The sequence below is a fragment of the Engystomops pustulosus genome, chromosome 3, assembly GCF_040894005.1.
Source record: "Engystomops pustulosus chromosome 3, aEngPut4.maternal, whole genome shotgun sequence".
Lineage (NCBI taxonomy): Eukaryota > Metazoa > Chordata > Amphibia > Anura > Leptodactylidae > Engystomops > Engystomops pustulosus.
The window spans coordinates 73459879-73478971 of NC_092413.1; the positions used below are offsets into that span (position 1 = coordinate 73459879).

At 39.5% G+C, this 19093-nt stretch overlaps 1 protein-coding gene across 10 annotated transcripts in view; it reads right to left on the reverse strand.

Moving 5' to 3' along the window:
* Positions 1-19093, reverse strand: part of TIAM2 (TIAM Rac1 associated GEF 2) — a 185049-nt gene that overhangs the window by 25302 nt on the left and 140654 nt on the right. For 7 of the 10 annotated variants that reach the window (XR_011854100.1, XM_072141075.1, XM_072141076.1 and 4 more), the window contains 3 exons: positions 16507-16613; positions 3706-3885; positions 2990-3058 (listed from right to left, as the gene is read on the reverse strand). Coding sequence is in view for 9 of the 10 variants with exons in the window: in XM_072141075.1 (XP_071997176.1) it covers positions 2990-3058; positions 3706-3885; positions 16507-16613 (356 nt within the window). In the remaining variant the exon portion in view is untranslated. Of the gene's footprint in view, positions 1-2989; positions 3059-3705; positions 3886-7128; positions 7350-11926; positions 12221-16506; positions 16614-19093 lie in introns of those variants that run through there. The other 3 variants (XM_072141080.1, XM_072141079.1, XM_072141081.1) reach the window with 3 other exon arrangements.

Here is a 19093-nt window from a genome sequence, read left to right on the forward strand (position 1 = left end):
AAAAATGCCGTCACTTCTGCCATGACCTTTGTGAAGGTCCTGGGAGCTGATGAAATTCCGAAGGGCAAGGCTCTGAATTGGAAGTGGCAGACCTTCCCTTGAGGTGATTCCACTGCGAATCTTAGGAATTTCTGATGATTCTTGTGTATGGGGACATGACAGTAGGCGTCCTTTAGGTCGATAGTGCACATTTGTGCGCCTGGAGGAATTAGTGGGGTGGCTGTCCTTACTGATTCCATCTTGAAATATTTGTATTTTATGTTCTTGTTTAGCCGCCTGAGGTTTATAATAAGTCGAAGGGTCCCATTTGGCTTTTTCACAAGAAATAAGGGGGAGTAGAAGCCCTTCTTTTCTTCTTCTTTGGGAACTGTAACAATTACCTTCATTGTTAACAATTCTTGAAGATTCTTCCATAGCTGTATTGTCATTCTCCGAGATGTTAGGTTGGAGACAAGAAATTTTTGTTGTGGAGGGGAGCTGAATTCTATCTGGTAACCTGATTTGATGATACTCAGGATCCACTTGTTTGATGTGATCGTTTCCCATCTGTGGAAAAAGAAAAGAAGACGCCCCCCTACCTGGTAGTCACTGTTTTTTTGATTGATGTGGAAGGTTGGAGAATAGATATCCTCGGCCTCTTCCACCTTTGTTGAAGGACCAGCGGCCCTGTTTTCCTCTGCCTCTGGAGTCTTTAGGATCCTTGGGATTCCGAAAGGAATAGTTTTTCTGGGGTTTCTTAATTTCCGGAAAACCTTTCTTTTTATCAGAGGCTTTTTCCAGAAGAGTATCAAGTTCAGCGCCGAACATGAAGTCTCCTGTGAATGGGATGTTGCAGAGCTTTGTCTTGGATTTTACATCCCCTCCCCACTGTCTAAGCCAAATAGCCCTACGGACTGAATTAGATAGAGCCCCTTCTTTTGCTGACAGTCTGATGTTTTCAGCTGAAGCATCAGCAAGAAAACCTGTCGCTGAACGCAGCAGCGGTATTGTTTGTAGAAGGAGATCCTTGTCCGCATCTGTTTTAAGGTGGTCTTCCAATTCTCCTAACCAAAAGAACAGAGTTCTTGCTACCGAGGTAGCAGCTATGTTAGACTTGAGGCCGAGCATGGAAGATTCCCAAACTCTACGGAGTAGGGCATCAGCCTTTCTGTCCATGGGGTCTCTTAGTTGGGAAGAGTCCTCAAATGGCAGGTCCGTTTTTTTCACCACCTTAGACACTTGGATGTCTACCTTGGGGGGGCTGTCCCAGGTTTCTGTCTCTTTGGGGTCAAAGAGTAACCTGTTCCTGAACTCTTTAGTGATGTTTGCCCGCCCCTCAGGATTCTTCCATTCCTCCTGGACAATATCTTTTAGGGTCTGATTTATGGGGAAAACCCTTTTCCTTTTGGATTTTAACCCTCCAAACAATTCGTCTTGGATGGATTTTGGCTCTACCACCTCTTCTACGTTAAGCGTATTACGTACAGCTTTAAGGAGGTTATCCAGTTCCTCATTAGAAAAAAGGTATTTTGAGGTTCCTTTATCCTCGGACACCGAGGAGACATCATCAAGCGAGTCCTTCCAAGAATAGGTAGGAGCCGCAGAGTATTTATCATAGTCCGAATCAGTGTCCTGGGATCTAAGTTTTTTAGGAGCTGGCTCTTGATATAAATCCGGATCCTGGACAAGTTCAGGCTCGGGATTTGGCTCAGGGCCCAGTCCCGGTACCGGTCGGTTTAAATTGGTAAACATCATAAGAGAGGATTGGAATTCCTCCCGCATGGCCGCTTTAAGCTCATTTAACATTGATTCCTTTTCCTGTTGTAGGGCCCTGGCTAGGCATTCAGAGCATAGTGATTTTGGATACAAATCTGATAATCTTATGTTACAGGAAAGACATCTTTTTGATTTAGTAACACATTTTCCTTTTTTGGGATCTTTGTCTTTCTTCTCCTTGTCCTTAGGTCTAGAAGAGTCGTCCTAGGACAAGGAGACAGACTATATTAGAATCTAAACAATAATGCACACCAAATTTTTATCCCTTTTAAGTAAAGTTTTTTGGTTGTACTCACGGTACCCGGGACAATGGGGGAAGAACCAAGGTCGTCCGCCATAGTAAAGGATATTTTCCACAGCTTCAGTAGTGAACTCGTTGGTGGTATAGAGGCTGACACAAAGCAGGAAGCACTTTTAAACTTCCCGCCACCTTCTAAGCCAATCAGATGGCTTCTTTAAGAGTCACGTGACCCAACCCGGAAGTCGGGCGTACTGCGCATGCGCGAATCGGCCGGCGATACACGGCCGTCGCGCAGTACGCACCGGCGTACAGGAGGCAGTAGCTGTGGGAGGTAGCGCCCGGAAGCCGGGGGGCACCTCATCCAGGGTCCGGAGACCCATGCTCCCCTCGGCTTCAGCTCCAGGCCGCAGGAGGAGGGGAGCCAGGACACGTCCCGCAAGACGTCCAGCCAGGAAGGGAGGTACAGCCCCCGCTCGCGGCCCGTCCTGGGGGGGTTTCTAATTTCATCCCTCCCCCCCCCCCCAAGGGGAGAGACGAGGTCTCGCAACCCTGACCCTTGGTAGGGACAGGAATACACTGGGGAACAGCGGCAGAGGAGGGGCCTTATATCTTTCGCAACTTCCTGTCCCTACCAAAGGTCAAGGTGCAACCTCCAGGTGCCGTCATGGGGGACGTAATGGAAAGAAAGTATTGCTTTGTGTTAGAGGGGTTTCCAAATTAAGCATATTTATAACAATTTTTTAGAACAGATACGCAAAGTAAGAAGGGTGAGAGTCGAACAACTAGCATTCCACAGATCCACTCTTCTTAGCAGCCACTATACAGAGATTTAAGTATAAAGCAACAATCTTTGTTCTTAGAATAGTGATTTAACAAATTCACTGCAGCACAGAGCTCCACCAATATGATATCAAAACTATGCTTAGGATGGACCATCAATATTTTCAACCCACAAAACTCTTCTTACTAAAGAGAATGTTGATGGTACATTACCTCATCTTGGGTGAGGAAGGTTTCACTCTGCAGTGGTTCCAAGTACAATTCGAAAAGACAACTTAAATCCTGCAGAAAGAAATAAAGCTTATAATAAAGCTGTAATTTCCAGGCTGCCATAACCCATACATGTAAAATACACAGACATTACTAGGCACACTAAATAACTCTGCATGAAAAAGGTGTATAAACGTGATATTTTTCTCTATTGATCTGCTAATGGAAATCCGAAGGCAGGCAAACCATGCCACAAATTTTATACATTGAGTGGACAAACAGATCCATTCCCCTCTTCCATTAAGGTTTATAGTGTATAAAGTTTGCTTTTTATACAGAATATACTGAAAATATAGATCCATTACTTCCATTAACCAAAGTCAAGACATTAACCATATAAAAAGTGAACATTATGTACGGAGACAGAACAAGCATAGTCACTAGGGCGACAGCTAGGAAATTTAGAGCCCATGACTGGCATATTTTGTGCCCCCACCCACACAGAATGAGTATCCAACTCTGTGTGTACAATGAGTTCCCTGCACCCAGGAAGGGAGGAGGTTTTTCTGTGACATGGGGGCCCCCCCATCTTTTTTTTGTGGCCCTCTGAACACAGTCAGACTGTGTGCATATATTTACACAGCTCAAAGGAACATGCATGTGCATTAAAATGTGTTGAACATAATAAAAACTATATTGACAATAGCTACAGGTTTTACCTTAACATAGGATTTTTCTGTATCAACCAATTCTTGTATGACCTTCCGAAGTCTATCTGCATCTGATAAGTGCCGAGCCAAGGGTCTTCTTGGGGGGTCTGGGCTGTCATTTTGCCCATCCATCATGTCTTGGTTAACCTCCTGCATACTTCGACACAACGCTGAAATCTGATCAGCGCTCTAGTGGGAAAAAAAAAAAAAGATTTATTTGAAGGGTTGTAAAATAGTTACTTATAAGACTAAATTGGGGCAAAAATAGACGGAGAACAATGGTTATTCATTGCAATCATTTTAACATTACTTGGCCAACTGCTACCAACAAATTATAGTTCTCATTAGCAGAGTATATGCATGTCAGAATCCATTCTACAGCTGAATTAATGATGGTTCCAATGTATCCTAGACCAGTTATGGTCATGTCGTAAATCCATGTCTTTTAACAGTCCATAGATAAACCAAAAGTCTACCTACTTTATTCTGTACCTGAAATGGATTATGGATCATGTCCAAATTTTTTATAAAACAGATTTAAAATTGGTACTAATGTATCAGTACAGTAATACAGTCTTCAGTTGTTGGGGGCTCTAAAATTAATTGAAAAAGTGTAACATACAAAACAAATTGAATAATAGTTCTGCATATTTTGCTAAAGTAGCACCAGCCAATGCTTAAAAGGGGTATTTTCATCTTGGCATGTCTATTTAATACTAGAATATACTGTATATACATTTCTACAGTTGCATGTTATTAAAATTTCCCGTGGATGTAGTTGTGTTGTTCTTAAGAAACGAGATAGCTTTCCTTGGATACGACCACCCTGCACCCTTACAGCTGTGGCAATGCATGCAATATTGAGCCATGCCTGATTACCCGGATTTAGCATTCATTACCACAGACAGACATTCAGTATCTTCTGGCCACTTCATATGCCAAAACTATTTTTTTCTTTGTACAAATCACTCCAGCAGTCCTGGTCATATCCAAGGACAACTATGTAGTCTCTAAGGGACAACATTCACATAGGAATGGTTTTTATTCTTAACATCCAGTTGAAGAAATATATAAGGCAGAATAAATTAAATGTAAATGACCACATGAGAAGGCAGTCCCATGGTTCTTTGTATGGTCTCCTCTGATCACAATCCTGATGCACAATTCTCTTGGTCCAGTAACTGGCCAAGTCAAATGACTGCCTAAGTGGTTTGCCGATTTGAAAAGAATGTTACTGTATTTATAAACAATTTCTCCATTCACTCCTATGAGACGGTGATAACATTCTGTGAACAAAGCACCCCACGTATTATGAGTTTAACACAACTTTTCTGATTCATTTAACAGAACAATTGGAGTGGTTATCCAAAAAGGAACATAGTTCAAGACACAACAAAGTACATAAAAGGTAGCCAACTAATAACAGCCATCTAATAACAAATTTATCCTTGGCCAATGGGATCTCTGTGTTATACCTTGTAAACTTGAAGGTTTTTTCTACAGTAGTCTATTGTAAATGAAATCTTAAAACTTCCTCAGTGTCTCAGTACTAAGCATGCTAATTTGCATTTTGCCACCATATGACCTATGAAGACACACTTTTCACAGCTTTTTTCTTCAAATTTAAAAATGAGGTAAAAGGGGTTGTGTCAATAACTATATCTATCACTTACCTATCCACAGGATAGGGGATAAATATATGATTGCAAAGGGTCACGGATGTTGGACCCCTGCAATCATCAGAATGAGAGACCACATGTTCCACATGACTTCTTTGGACTTCCAGGTTTTGTCCATACTATTAACCAAATGGAAGTCCCATAGAAATCAATGGGGGACATGCATCTTTATTTTGACTTGTTTTTCTTTTTTATTTTAGCAAGTTTTGACTTTTTATGCCTTTTGGGAATATTTTTTTTGTGCCTACGCCAGGCTGTTAAGAAGTTTACTGATGTGTGCGTCTGTTGCGGTGTTCCTCATATATTTTTGTGTGCCGACAGCGGAAATCTTTGAAAAGAGACAGCAGAATGACAATGATACATGTGCCCCAATGAATACCATGATACATGTGCCCCAATGAATACAATGATACATGTGCCCCATTGACTTCTATGGGATTTCTTGATCAGCAAAAAACATCGCCGAAGCCGGTCCCTCTGCTATGGAGATGATAAGGGGATCTTGTGACTCTCGATTTCGCTGATTGGGGCGGGAGAGATAATCCAACAAATGAGACCTATACAGGCCATTCCTTACTTAAGAACACCCAACCTCTAGTTACAAATGGACCTCTGGTAATTTAGCCTTGGGCTACAATAAACAGCTATAACAGTTACTAAAGGTGTCTCCAATTAAGATTTATTGTAAATCCAGGTTCTCATGACAATTTAACATTTTTAAAATCCAATTGTCACATGGACCAAAAAATTATTTGTCTGGACTTACAATTCTAAAATATACAGTTCCGACTTACATACAAATTCAATTTACGAACAAACCTACAGAACCTATCTTGTATGTAACCCGGGACTAACTATATTTATCCCCATAAATATACAGCCAATGACACAACCCCCTTCAAATAAAGTTGGTTACACGTCACAAGTTTGGCCAAACAATTCAGAATAGTCACTAGATCATCTGCAACTCTAATACACATCTAATATGCATTCTTGTAGTCACTTACTTAGTCTTAAAAAATGGAGTTTTAAACATTCTTTCAGCAACGGAATCTTTAGATGACCAACTAAGTATTTTACCAATAGTTATTTATATACTCCTATACATTGCAGATTATATTTCTGGTCTACATACTTTAAATACATACTAAAATAAATAGTGGCAAGAAACAAAGTCAAATTACAGCAGTGAGTTAAGAGCAATGTAATAAAGCTAAAAAGACAATAATAGTGATGATCAACTTAAATACACCTGATGTCAGCAAGCATTAATACATAAGCCTTCTACACCTCCACATTAAAATCAATAGATAGTACCATACCAAAGCACGTATGTACATAAAAGAGAGGTGTTATAATTATAAGTGGTATGTTTAGGTCTATAGTACTTATATATAAATCTATAAGTTTAGGATGCAGTGGAGGCAGAACCCAGAGCAGACAGCAGGTTCACTCTGTGCTGGCCAGTCTGGAGTACTGTCGCTGAGCTCCTATATACACCAAAGTGCTGTCAAGAGGATATACAGAGGATACTTCAACAAAAACAAGTTATGGAATACCCCGTAATACGGATCCAGAGCGAAGATTTACTGTAAGACCATAGTCGCAGGTAACATTTGATACAGATTTTATTTACAAGACAGAGGGTCTAAAAATATAATTCTAAGGTATAAGCTTATTTTGTATTAAGCTTCTTCTCCGTTTTAGAGTCCTTTGCTGAATTTTGTGTGAGCTAAAAACACACATCTCTTACCATACCGGAAAACATGAATCTGAATCTTCTGAACAGCTGAGGCACGAACTAAGATCTTTCAGAGTGGTCTTCAAAGCAAACTTCATTGCCAAAATAGCCAATTGTAAAGGAAGGATTTTTTCTTCCATTTTGTCTTCAGATAAATACAAGTACGGTTTGCTTCTGAAGTCTTCTCACATAGTAAGAAATTATCTTATTTACTCTTCCACAGAGCTAATCCAGATTAGGATGAAACACAGCATGTAAGAACATGGCCCTGCACCACTTCCTATTGGGAGCACTAAGCAACTAGGATTATTCAGGATTACTTCTTTGACGTTGTCCATATGTCACTTAAAGTTGTTTGCAGACATCCTGTTTGTCATCATCTTTAACATGTCCTGGCAATTAAGTCATATATACATATGCAGTGGTGTTTGTACAAATACACAAAAATTCTTTTGCCTCTAAAATATTGCAAATAACCAAGATTTGGTTATCAAAAATGCAAGAAGCTTTTAAATGCAGTTGCCCCATTGTGTATTTGGGTTTGTTTTTACAGCTTTCATTGTGCACTCCAAATGACACATCCCCTTTATAGTCCTTGGATCAGTAAGATTATGGATAGAGCAAGTTTATACAGCTTTGATACCTTCCACACCCCCCAAAAAAATGAATTAAATATTTTCTAATTTATTTTTATTTTTCTTATGTCCACCTTTATTGCTAGTTTGTCACAATGAGAAATCCCATCTACACAATGAACTGATTCTTGTAACATATTTAATCATAGGAAAGGAAAAAACAAAACTCCGAAACACGTGAAAACAATGTAACAAAAAGCCTACTGGTGCCTTTCTGGTGCTCAATGCACCCTTAGTCATGGCTCAGCACGGGTGGGGGAAAATGCTTGCCATGTTTTACTGGACATAATCTACATACAGGCTCTTCAGAGGAAGGCAAGATTTTAACTTGCACTGTTGTGGAGTTTCGTTTTTTCCTTTCCTATGTTTCAAGTGTAGCACCAGCACAGGTGTGGATCTCCAGCACGTGCGAAAGTCAACAAACTGTGAGCTGTACATCTACTTTTCTTTTTTGTCTGAGCATATTTAATCAACCGCAGGCCATTACTAATTTGGGACTGTGTTATTTTTACAGGCTGCCCTAACTGAGAGTCCAGGTGTGTGACTAGTGAAATAATGTGCTAAGTGATTTTTGAGGTCATAGCTTGAAAAAAAGCCCACACCATTTCTGTGACTGTCATTGGGTTCAGTTCTGCTCCACTAAAACTACCACCAACAACAACCCACACAAGTGCTGCACCCTCATCACTGACACTTGCACCCAGGGGTTGTCAAAGAGTTTGGCAGGGACCCAGGTGCAGTCACCAGAACAAAAATAATCTTTTATAATTGCACTAGGAATTTCTGGGCCCCAAACTGACAGCCCTGGCTTCTCATAATAACTGGGTAATTGCATTTTATACCAAATATGAGGCAAGGAGGTGTGAAGTGTGTGTCTGAGGGTCAGATGGGTAGCACATTTTTCATGGCTGTATTGCCCACCATACTGTGAGCAGATGTAAAAAGAAATAAAAAATAGAGTATGTCCTATCTTCACCAGAATTTCCACTCCGTATTCCCCATTGAAATCTATAGGAATGTTTAAAATATATTCTACATTAAGTTGTGCACCAAACCACCCTATTTTATACAGATGGGGAACAAATAAAGTAACATACAGTTAAAAAATGCAATGTGTATAAGGTACAAAAATACATGACAAAAAGAAAAAAAGAAAGATACATTAGTGTGAAAGGTGCCTTATTTCCACAAAGTAAAAAATTCTATATATGTAAAAAACCTATTTGAGTGATAAAGAGTACACAAAACTCTAAAAAAAAAAAAAAAAAGTTCCAGGCCTCATGCACACGTCATGCGATTTTTGCCGTCACAAAACCGGGCTGTATGTCACCCACATGCCCTGGTAAAAGAGCTGTATCAACAAGAACATTTGGTGGGCCAGCACCCATATGACCTGGTCTCCTGGGAAACTCATCCGCAAAAACAGACCGTATATGGTAGACAACATTAACTGCAGCCCGTTTTTTGGGGGGTGGGGAGGGGGTTGCACTTCCATAGACTTCTATGGAAAAAATTCAATCTGACTGGAGCTCACAACCAATTCTTCGATTTTTCTTCTATTTCAATATACATATAAAACTTCTTATACCTGGTGAAAGTATTCTGTCCAAAGACTTCATTGAGAATAAGACGCCATTCATAAACCAAACCGTTGCAGTTTTTTTCTCCTCAAATATCCTCCATAGCTCAGCTTGCTATATAGAAAAGATGTGTGGACATAGTGTAGACGGTTTCAACAAATATAAAATTTTTACTTCTTGGTTCTACTCACATAAAATAGGGTAAAAATGCACATATAATAAATCAATCCACAAGGGCGCCAGTCATTGCCCGACCCAGGGTTTCGACTCTCAGCTTCTTCCAGGGCAAGATATTGGAGGAGAAAAAACTGCAGCGGTTTCGTGTCTGAATGGCATCTTATTCCCAATTAAGTCATTGGTTGGAATACTTTCACCAGGTAAAAGAATTTTTATATTTCTGCATATCGGAATAGAAGGAAAATCGAAGAAGTAGTTGTGAGTTCCGGTCAAATTGACTTTTCTTTTCTTTTGAACATTGTATATTGGATGATTGTCGAATCCCTCCAGGACCGTATTTGCAGCTCTTGCCTTAGAAGGTGCGGCATCTATATTTTATTTTTACTACTTCTATAGAGAAACTTTACCTTAAAATGTAAAAAAATAGCGTATAAGCACACTGGAAGATGAACGGAGACTACCCCCCGTTACTGACAACCCCTTTTATCAATTACTTCCTTTGTTTCTGCCACTGATACAAAGTCACATTTTCAGTTTAGGATAAGTTTATTGAGAGTCGGAAAAAATGATGTGCACATAAGACGTTATAAACTGAGCATCTTATCTTCACTTAAACTCTTAAATTTAGGACAACCGTTATCCATCACATTTGTTAAATAAAAAAAACAAAAAAAAACAAAAAACAATGGCTCGGTTTTTTGGACTCAAAAAAAAAAAAAAAATAAAACAAGGTGGCTGTTTTTACATCAATGCAATTATGTACAGGGTCTCAAATGCTGTAGCAGAACAACAAATGCCACAAATGGGCCTCACCCATTAGTAAGGTACGGTGATGTCAATCAGGGCCTAAGTCTCTATGCAGTGACACATCGCACAAGTCACTTGATTCAGATTTCTTCATGGTTTCCTTGTACCAAAATAGGAGTGGACGGCAAGGCATTGTAGATTAAAGTTTGACAAGCAACCCACATTAAAGGTATTGTCCAGAGGATGAAAGGATGAAAAACATGGCTACTATCTTCCAAAGATAGATATGAAAAGTAGCAGAAAACTTCAATAAACTGCAGCATATTTTATCATATTCATGGGACTGACATATATTATTGTGTGCCATTAATCTCATTATTGGCAGAAACATACCATAACTTATGTGCGGCAATCATTTGGAACACTTTTTCCCAGCAGAAAACCTGACATCATTTGCCATCATTAAGAAGGGCTGTACATCATTGTTGTGAAGAGTCTAACCTGTCAAGTGACAGAAACAGAAGACTAACCCTGTAGACAGCTGGAGAAGGAGCCAATTAGAGTCAACTGTCACCAGCCAACAAAGGTTCCCAGCTCCAGCAATGGGAAAATGAGTCACAGTTTACAAGTCAAGTCTCTAATAAAAGCCCCTTTACAGTTTAGCACAGATACACAGATACCCCAGATACACTGGCTATTCCACAGGCTAATGGTTATAAGCATACATTGCAGCTACCGTATTAAAAAGTTGAAAAAAATAAAATCAATACTGTTAAGAAATAAAAGCCTAAAAATACAGAATTTTTATGTTTAAAGAATGTATTTTCTGTTAATATCTCCATTTGCTTATATGATCTGAGCATACAGTATGTACTTAGGGCTCTCAAAGAATTACTGGAGACATCTCATTCCTGAATTTTGTGAGTACTGATAATAATTATTCATACAGTATTCAAGCTAAATGAGGAGATTGTAGCACAGTAAAAATCATTTCCACAATGCACATAAAATAATTCACACAATGAATTTCCATTGTTGGGAACTTTACACACAACGCAGGTACAATAAGTAGGGGAACTTGACCTTTAGCTCCTATTAATACTATATAAACTGCCCAATTTAGATCTCCGTGCTGGAGCACCGGATCACATCAATATTTAACAAGCTAAAAAATATGGTTACCCCTAGCAGCAGGGTTAACTCTTTCCATGCAGAAATCTCAATCACTGCATTAGCCCCATCCTATGACCGGTAACAATTACAGACCCCTTGCTCCAAAAACATTTATCAGTAAACGGACCACCTACAGAATCCTATACTTACTCCTCCATTTCATTGCAAAATCATTAGATTTCCACTTGCTCAAAAACAAGGCAATTAAATAATCTTTGTAGCCAAAAACAGACAACAAGAACGCAAGAAACAATCTTCAGAATTAAAAAGGTTACATTCAATAATAATATGCTGCAATGTATAACAAACATCAATGCAACAGTATAAGTAATATATAAAATATTTATATGTATAGTCAACGATTCATTAAGACTCAGTCACTCGCATGGTATTACAATAGTTAAATAAATGGATATGAATAAGAACTCAATATATTAGACACAAACACAATGATGAGAGATGTAGTCCATGTAACATGTTCTGCTCATTCTCACTTACTTGGTAAAGGAGGCAAACTAAGTCGGATTCCATGGAGCCAATATAAGTGATCAGGTAAACAGCTGTTGCCTGTAGGAGAATGAGCAATGCTCTCACAGTGCTCCGAAATCATCCCAACTGGCTGCTTCGCCTAGCGCCACCAACCTCTCGTTCATGAAAGAGCTCCTGACAGAGACTTGGGATCCTCACCCCCTTCCTCCTCCATCCCTCGCTTCCTAGCTGTGCCTCTTGTACACTAGTATACAATACAGTCAGCTAATATTCGCCAGAGAAAAGTACATTACATAACTGCAGAGCAGAATTCATACGTGTGGCTCTAGAGCAGCGAGAATCAATATGTTTGCAGCAACAGTGTTACTGGGCATCAGAGGGTTAAACCAAGGAGCATTTATACAAGCAGCAAGGTCTCCACCAGTGCCTATATCAGCCCTGGATCATGCCAGCAACACACTTGGTTAAAATAAATTATCTGGAAAGAGAACATTGACAGTAATAGGCACCTCCGGCAGAAAGCTCCCCATTATTCACGGTTTTGTTAAATTGCAGAGCTGTCGATGGCTGAGATACAGCTGCTCAGTCCACTAAACCAAAGTTTCATCTACAATTTCAAACATAGAACAATGACATCTCATGACAACTGGGCTCCTACAACATATAACTATTTCTGAGTGACAAAGTGTTAACGACACAGACCTTTTTCATGTAATTTCTAGAAGATCAAATAGGCATGAACGTTCCCCTCTCCCGATTACTACTCTATTTAACCCCTTTAGGTTCACGATTTGGGCCTCTGAGGCCAAACCTTTTTGTACCCACGTAAATGGAGGGTTTGTTTTTGCAGGATGAGTTCTGGTTTCCAGTGCCACTATATACATTTTTAAAGCCCATGTAGTGTATGACAATACAATAGATACACATAGTCAGGATCTCTATGATGATAGCGGCCTAAAAACGCCATGTGTGTCATCACCCTTAGGGTGCGGTCACACGTGACGTTTACTGCATGCGTTTAAAACGCATTGCTACAGCTGAAGGGAGATTTGCCTAATTAAACAGCTGTTAACGCTTGCGTTTACAAAACGCAAGTGTTAACACATTGTAAACGCAGGTGTTAACAGCTGTTTAATTAGGCAAATCTCCCTTCAGTTGTAGCAATGCGTTTTTAAACGCATGCAATAAACACGACTACCTGCACCCCCAGAGTTCTGCTCTTTTGATGCTGAAAAGTCAAGGGGAGGTCCTATTAGTGATTATTAGTTCATGTAGAGAAAGCTGATGAAGTGAAGGCTATTAATAGACAGGAGAGACTGTCAAACTGATAGGACCACCTTCTAGAATTCTCCAAAAATGGAATTGTCACTTACAATATGTACTAAACAGTAAATTATTCTGAAATTCTTATTCTGGACAGTAAGCTTATTAATAGACTAACAGTTTTATTCTGAAGCTAATGTTAGAGAGGATTTTTATGCAACAGTCACTTAATTTTCAGGACTACAATAGATAACATTTCCATAGAAAATACAATCATTGCCTGCAATACTGACAATAGATGTATCCACCTCCTCTCTGCACAGATCATGCCTAGAAAACACTTCACAAAGCTCAATGGTGGAATTTTAACTTAATTTTAAATTACACGGTTAGTATAACCCCCCCCCCCCCACCCCCCGTTTCGTTTAACCCCTTAAGTACGTAGCCAGTTTATAGCTTAAGGCTCAGCCCGATTTTTTGGGATTCTGACTTCCGTCGCTTTATATGGTTATAACTTTTGAACACTGTTACTTATCAAAATGATTCTGAGATTGTTTTTTCTCCACATGTTGTACTTCATTTTAGTGGTAAATGTTGGCTGATAAGTTTTTCATTTATTTACAAAAAAAAAAGAAAAAATTATGATTTTTTTGAAAAATTTGCCATTGTCGAATTTTGACATCATTGTGTTTTCAGGCAGATAGATTTACCACCTAAATAAGTTGCTGAATTTTTGAAATGTCTGTATACGCGGCTTACAAATTGAATAGCGATTTTCCGTATTTTCAGAATTGACTATTTTGGAGAGAAATACCATTTTGAATGAAATTTTACATATGTAGCATCAAAACCCCCCTATATAATGAACCTATTTTCAAATATGCACCCCTCAAACTATCAGAAACAGCTTTTAGGAAGATTGTTAACACCTTGAGATCTTCATAGTAATGAAATCAAAATGGAGGTGAAATTTAGGATGGTCAGATTTAGAATTGTGTCGGTTATACGCTCATTTAGCCCTAAAATTTACAGATTTCTAAAAGATAAAATACACCATAAAATTTGTTCTGCAATTTCTCCCGAGTACAGAGACCCCAACATGTGGCCGTTTCTTGTTTTATAGGGCCACAGCGAGGTGCAGAAGGGAAGGAGGGACCTGCAGCTGCCAGGATTTTAGTTTCCTCATTGGCCCCTTTTGTAGGCTATAAAATTTTTGCTTTTTCCTTATTGGGGCCATGTGACGGCATTTTTTTGCGGGATGAGATGCTTTTTCCAGCGTTACCATTTTGGAAATGGTATTCCCTATTGTTGAAAATTTAGAACTTTTTTTTTTTTAAGGCAGGGGTAGAAAATAATCAATTCTGTACTGGATTTCTTCCTTTTTTTTTTTTTTTTTTTTCGTGTTCACCGTATAGCCTAATAATCATGTTATCTTTATTCCATGGGTCAATACGATTACGGGGATACCATACATGAATATTTTTTCTTACGTTTTACTAAATTTGCCAAATAAAACCCTAATGTGGGAAAAATCTATCATTTTTGCATTGCCGTCTTCCACGTGGCATAACATTTTTCCTTTTTTGGCTATGGAGCAGGTTAATGGCTTGTTTTTTGTTGGAGATGTTGTACTTTGCACCAGTATCATTCTGGAGTACATATGTTTTTTGATCATTTTTATTGCATTTTTTGTGGGATTCAAAAGGTAAAAATAATAATTTTTGGCAGGTTTTTAACAGTGCGGCTTCAATAATTATTTAGTTTTATTCTAAGCGTTGTTACGGATGCGGTGATACTATTTGTGTAAGGTTTGTGTTATGATTTAGACTTTTTTTTTGCATTATATGTCTCTTTATATGTTATGGCATTTTTAGTGAAAAACATTTTTTTAAAACTTTTTTTAACTATTTACATCATGGGACATGAACAAGCAATCATCTGATTGCTTGTTTATGGTAATACGCATATGCTGACACTCTGCCTGTAAGATGACGCCTGAGACGCCATCTTTAAGGCACTGCTTTCAGGCATGACATAGCAACGATCCGTGCCCCCCCGAAAACGGTGCGGGGGGGGGGGGGGCGATCGGAGCCCCGTTGTTACACTGGGGCGTCGGCTACTAGTTATAGCTGACACCCCGTGTGTCCCGATGCCGGTTTGGCTCAGATCTTCAGCTGAGCTTGCAACAGCTCAGCGTCCGATATATCGGAGGTTGAACGCTAAGTCACCGAGGTCAAGAGGTTAAAGATGCAGGGTATTTTCGCTCATTTCTTGCTTTCCATCTTCAAAAATCCATAACTTTTTCAGTTTTCTGTGTACAGAGCTGTGTGAGGGTTTATTTCGAAAAGTGGAAAAAAACGCATTTGTGTCACTTTCTTGTGGGCTCACTTTTTACAGCTTTCAGTGTGCACCCCAACTAACTGTGTGTGAAGTGCAAAGCGTTTTCATTGCTACCATTTTGAGGACTGTGTGACTTTTTGATCACTTTTTATAACATTTTTTATGTGATGTCAAATGGTAGTAAAGTCTTGTTTGAGACATTTGGTCTCTATTTTCAGTTATGTGGTTCACCACCGGCAATAACCGTTTTGATACATCGGGAATTTTGGGACACAGTGATACCTATTGTGTTAACAGTTTTTTTTAATTTTGTTATCATATATAAGGAAAGGGGGGGTGATTTGAATTTTTTTCATATTTTATTCATTTTTTTTATTTTTTAAACTTATTTTTTTACTATTTCTTAGATTTCTTACTTTAACCCTAGATGGTCTGATCGTTCCTACCATTTACTGCAATACTACTGTATTGCAGTATATGGCATTTTTACATAGGACTCATTGGAACAAATCTACTAAAAGCACGAAGACTCTTCATTGCTCTGCAGTGGATATATCTGTCGCAGAGCGTGAAGGGGTTAATAAAGAGTATTCTAGGCATAATCTGTGCAGAGAGGAAGTGTCAACATTATTTATTGTCAGTAGTGGATGGCTAAGAATTGTGACTTTTTTCTGCCATGCCACCCTCATGCCAAGTGGATGGAGGAGTTGGTGAGTTTACTATAGCCAGGAGCAGGTCATTAGAATTCTATGCCAGGTTCTTACCTGGCCAATCCAGGAGCATATAAAATTCACAAAGAAGAAGAATAAAGGTTATATACAAAAAACCAAAAGGTTTTTTTTTTCTTTTACATGCGACCACATGCTCTGTAACATATACAAATGCTCTGCTTGGCTATAGCAATACACATAATACATATAAAAGGAGAAAATGGCAAGAAATTAGATGCTGTGGCCCAAATTTACTTCTAGGCTTAAAACGCTTACCTTGTAAGTTTGATCAATCCTTGGTCTGCACTGTACCTGATCCAAAGCATCATCTGTACTGCTCCTTTTCAGAGTACCAATGGTGACATCTGGTACATTGCTTAAATCTGAAATATTAAAGAAATAACCATTAATGGAAATTTCATTTGTTTATTAATATATGTGCCACACTCTCATCACACACAATAAATCTCTATTAAAACATTAAAATATATATGCACATATATCCCCCCACTAATTCTATATAAATTTAAATAAGTTAGATGAATAAGTGTGTATTACAACTAAAACAACTATAAAGACCACTGTTAAAAGCAGATGATGGAGCAATGTTACCAATATATACAGGTATTCTTATCACCATCATGCATGGAGTAACCAGGGACACTTACTCATAGATCCAGGCACCGTGACTATGGTAATCTTGTAATATCTGTAAACCATGGCCCCCTTCCTACTAAAATAAACTTTTAAAATGATGCCAATGAGCCCTTCCAGTGCCCCTCTGTGCTATAGAGATTCACAAGCTGTTAGAATGAGCAAGGAAGTTCTCCCCTCCACATCCCCTAAACAGGCAAAGGGAGGAGGGAGATGCACGAGACATGTTCTGCACATTGTAACAGCCTGTGAAGCAACCACAGGGGTTTTTAAGTTGAGTTTAGAAGGAAGGAGGCCATGGATAACAAATACAAGAAGATTACCACAGTCACAGTGCCTGGATCTACAAGTAAATGTCTCTGGTTTATTATGAGGGATTTTGATGGTAGATTTTCTTTAAACAATTATTATACAAGAGGAAGAACCGAGGTTACTGAAGGTGCATTCACATGATGTGTTTGCATTGGGTTTTAAAGTCCTTGGGCCACATTTATCAGGGCCTGTATGTCTGAAATCTGGTGTACAAGCACCGAAATAACTGCAGTTCCTGGTTACGCCAAATCCACGACAGGTGGATGCGGAGAGGTGTGAAGGGGGGCATGCCAAGCAGCTCAGTGGTCCGAGGCGGGGGGGTTCCTTACCCCACATCTGCACACTGCCTTAAGTCTGCACAACAGTCCCTGGCTGTGGTATGTATTAGGCCGTAGTGGGCGCACTCTGTCAACATGAAACAAAACCGCCAAACCTCTGTATGCAAAATAGAGGTCAATGGTGATGGGAGATGACACCATTGTAAATAAAAATGTATTAACCTGAACAACTCCTCTGTATAAATATGAAATAAGGATTACGTGAATAAAATATAAAATATAATGAGAAAGCACACACTAAATTACAAACTATGTACAGAGTTATAAATATTTTACACAACTGTATTGAAAATAAAATATATTAAATCCTTATTCTGATAAAATATCTCCAGCTTAACCCCTTAACGACTTGGCCTTTTTTAGTTTTTTCACTTCCATTTTTCACTCACCAACTTCAAAAATCTATAACTTTTTTATTTTTCCACATAAAGAGCTGTGTTATGGCTTATTTTCTGCGTAACAAATTGCACTTCATAGTGACGGTATTTAATATTCCATGGCATGTACTGGGAAGTGGGAAAAAAATTCCAAATGCAGTGAAAATGGTGAAAAACCACATTTGTGACGTTTTCTTGTGGGCTTGGATTTTACAGCTTTCACTCTGCATCCCAAATGACATGTCTACTTTATTCTTTGGGTCGGTACGATCATGTGGATACCAAATTTGTATAGGTTTTATAATGTTTTCATACATTTACAAAAATTAAAACCTCCTGTACAAAATATTTTTTTTTTATTTTGCCATCTTCTGGGGCCAATAACTTTTTCATACTTTGGTGTACAGAGCTGTGGATAGTGTCATTTTTGGCGAATTTTGATGCCGTTTTCATTACTATAATTTTTGGGACTGTGCGACCTTTTGATGGATCGGGCATTTTCGGACGCGGCAATACCTAATGTGGGACCTGCATGTAGCTGTGTTACTGGGGGAGAGGGACCTGCATGTAGCTGTGTTACTGGGGGAGAGGGACCTGCATGTAGCTGTGTTACTGGGGGAGAGGGACCTGCATGTAGCTGTGTTACTGGGGGAGAGGGACCTGCATGTAGCTGTGTTACTGGGGGAGAGGGACCTGCATGTAGCTGTGTTACTGGGGGAGAGGGACCTGCATGTAGCTGTGTTACTGGGGGAGAGGGACCTGCATGTAGCTGTGTTACTGGGGGAGAGGGACCTGCATGTAGCTGTGTTACTGGGGGAGAGGGACCTGCATGTAGCTGTGTTACTGGGGGAGAGGGACCTGCATGTAGCTGTGTTACTGGGGGAGAGGGACCTGCATGTAGCTGTGTTACTGGGGGAGAGGGACCTGCATGTAGCTGTGTTACTGGGGGAGAGGGACCTGCATGTAGCTGTGTTACTGGGGGAGAGGGACCTGCATGTAGCTGTGTTACTGGGGGAGAGGGACCTGCATGTAGCTGTGTTACTGGGGGAGAGGGACCTGCATGTAGCTGTGTTACTGGGGGAGAGGGACCTGCATGTAGCTGTGTTACTGGGGGAGAGGGACCTGTCTGACTTTGTATGTTCTTTTTAGTGCAAACTGCTTTTTTGTATGTATTTAAGAAGT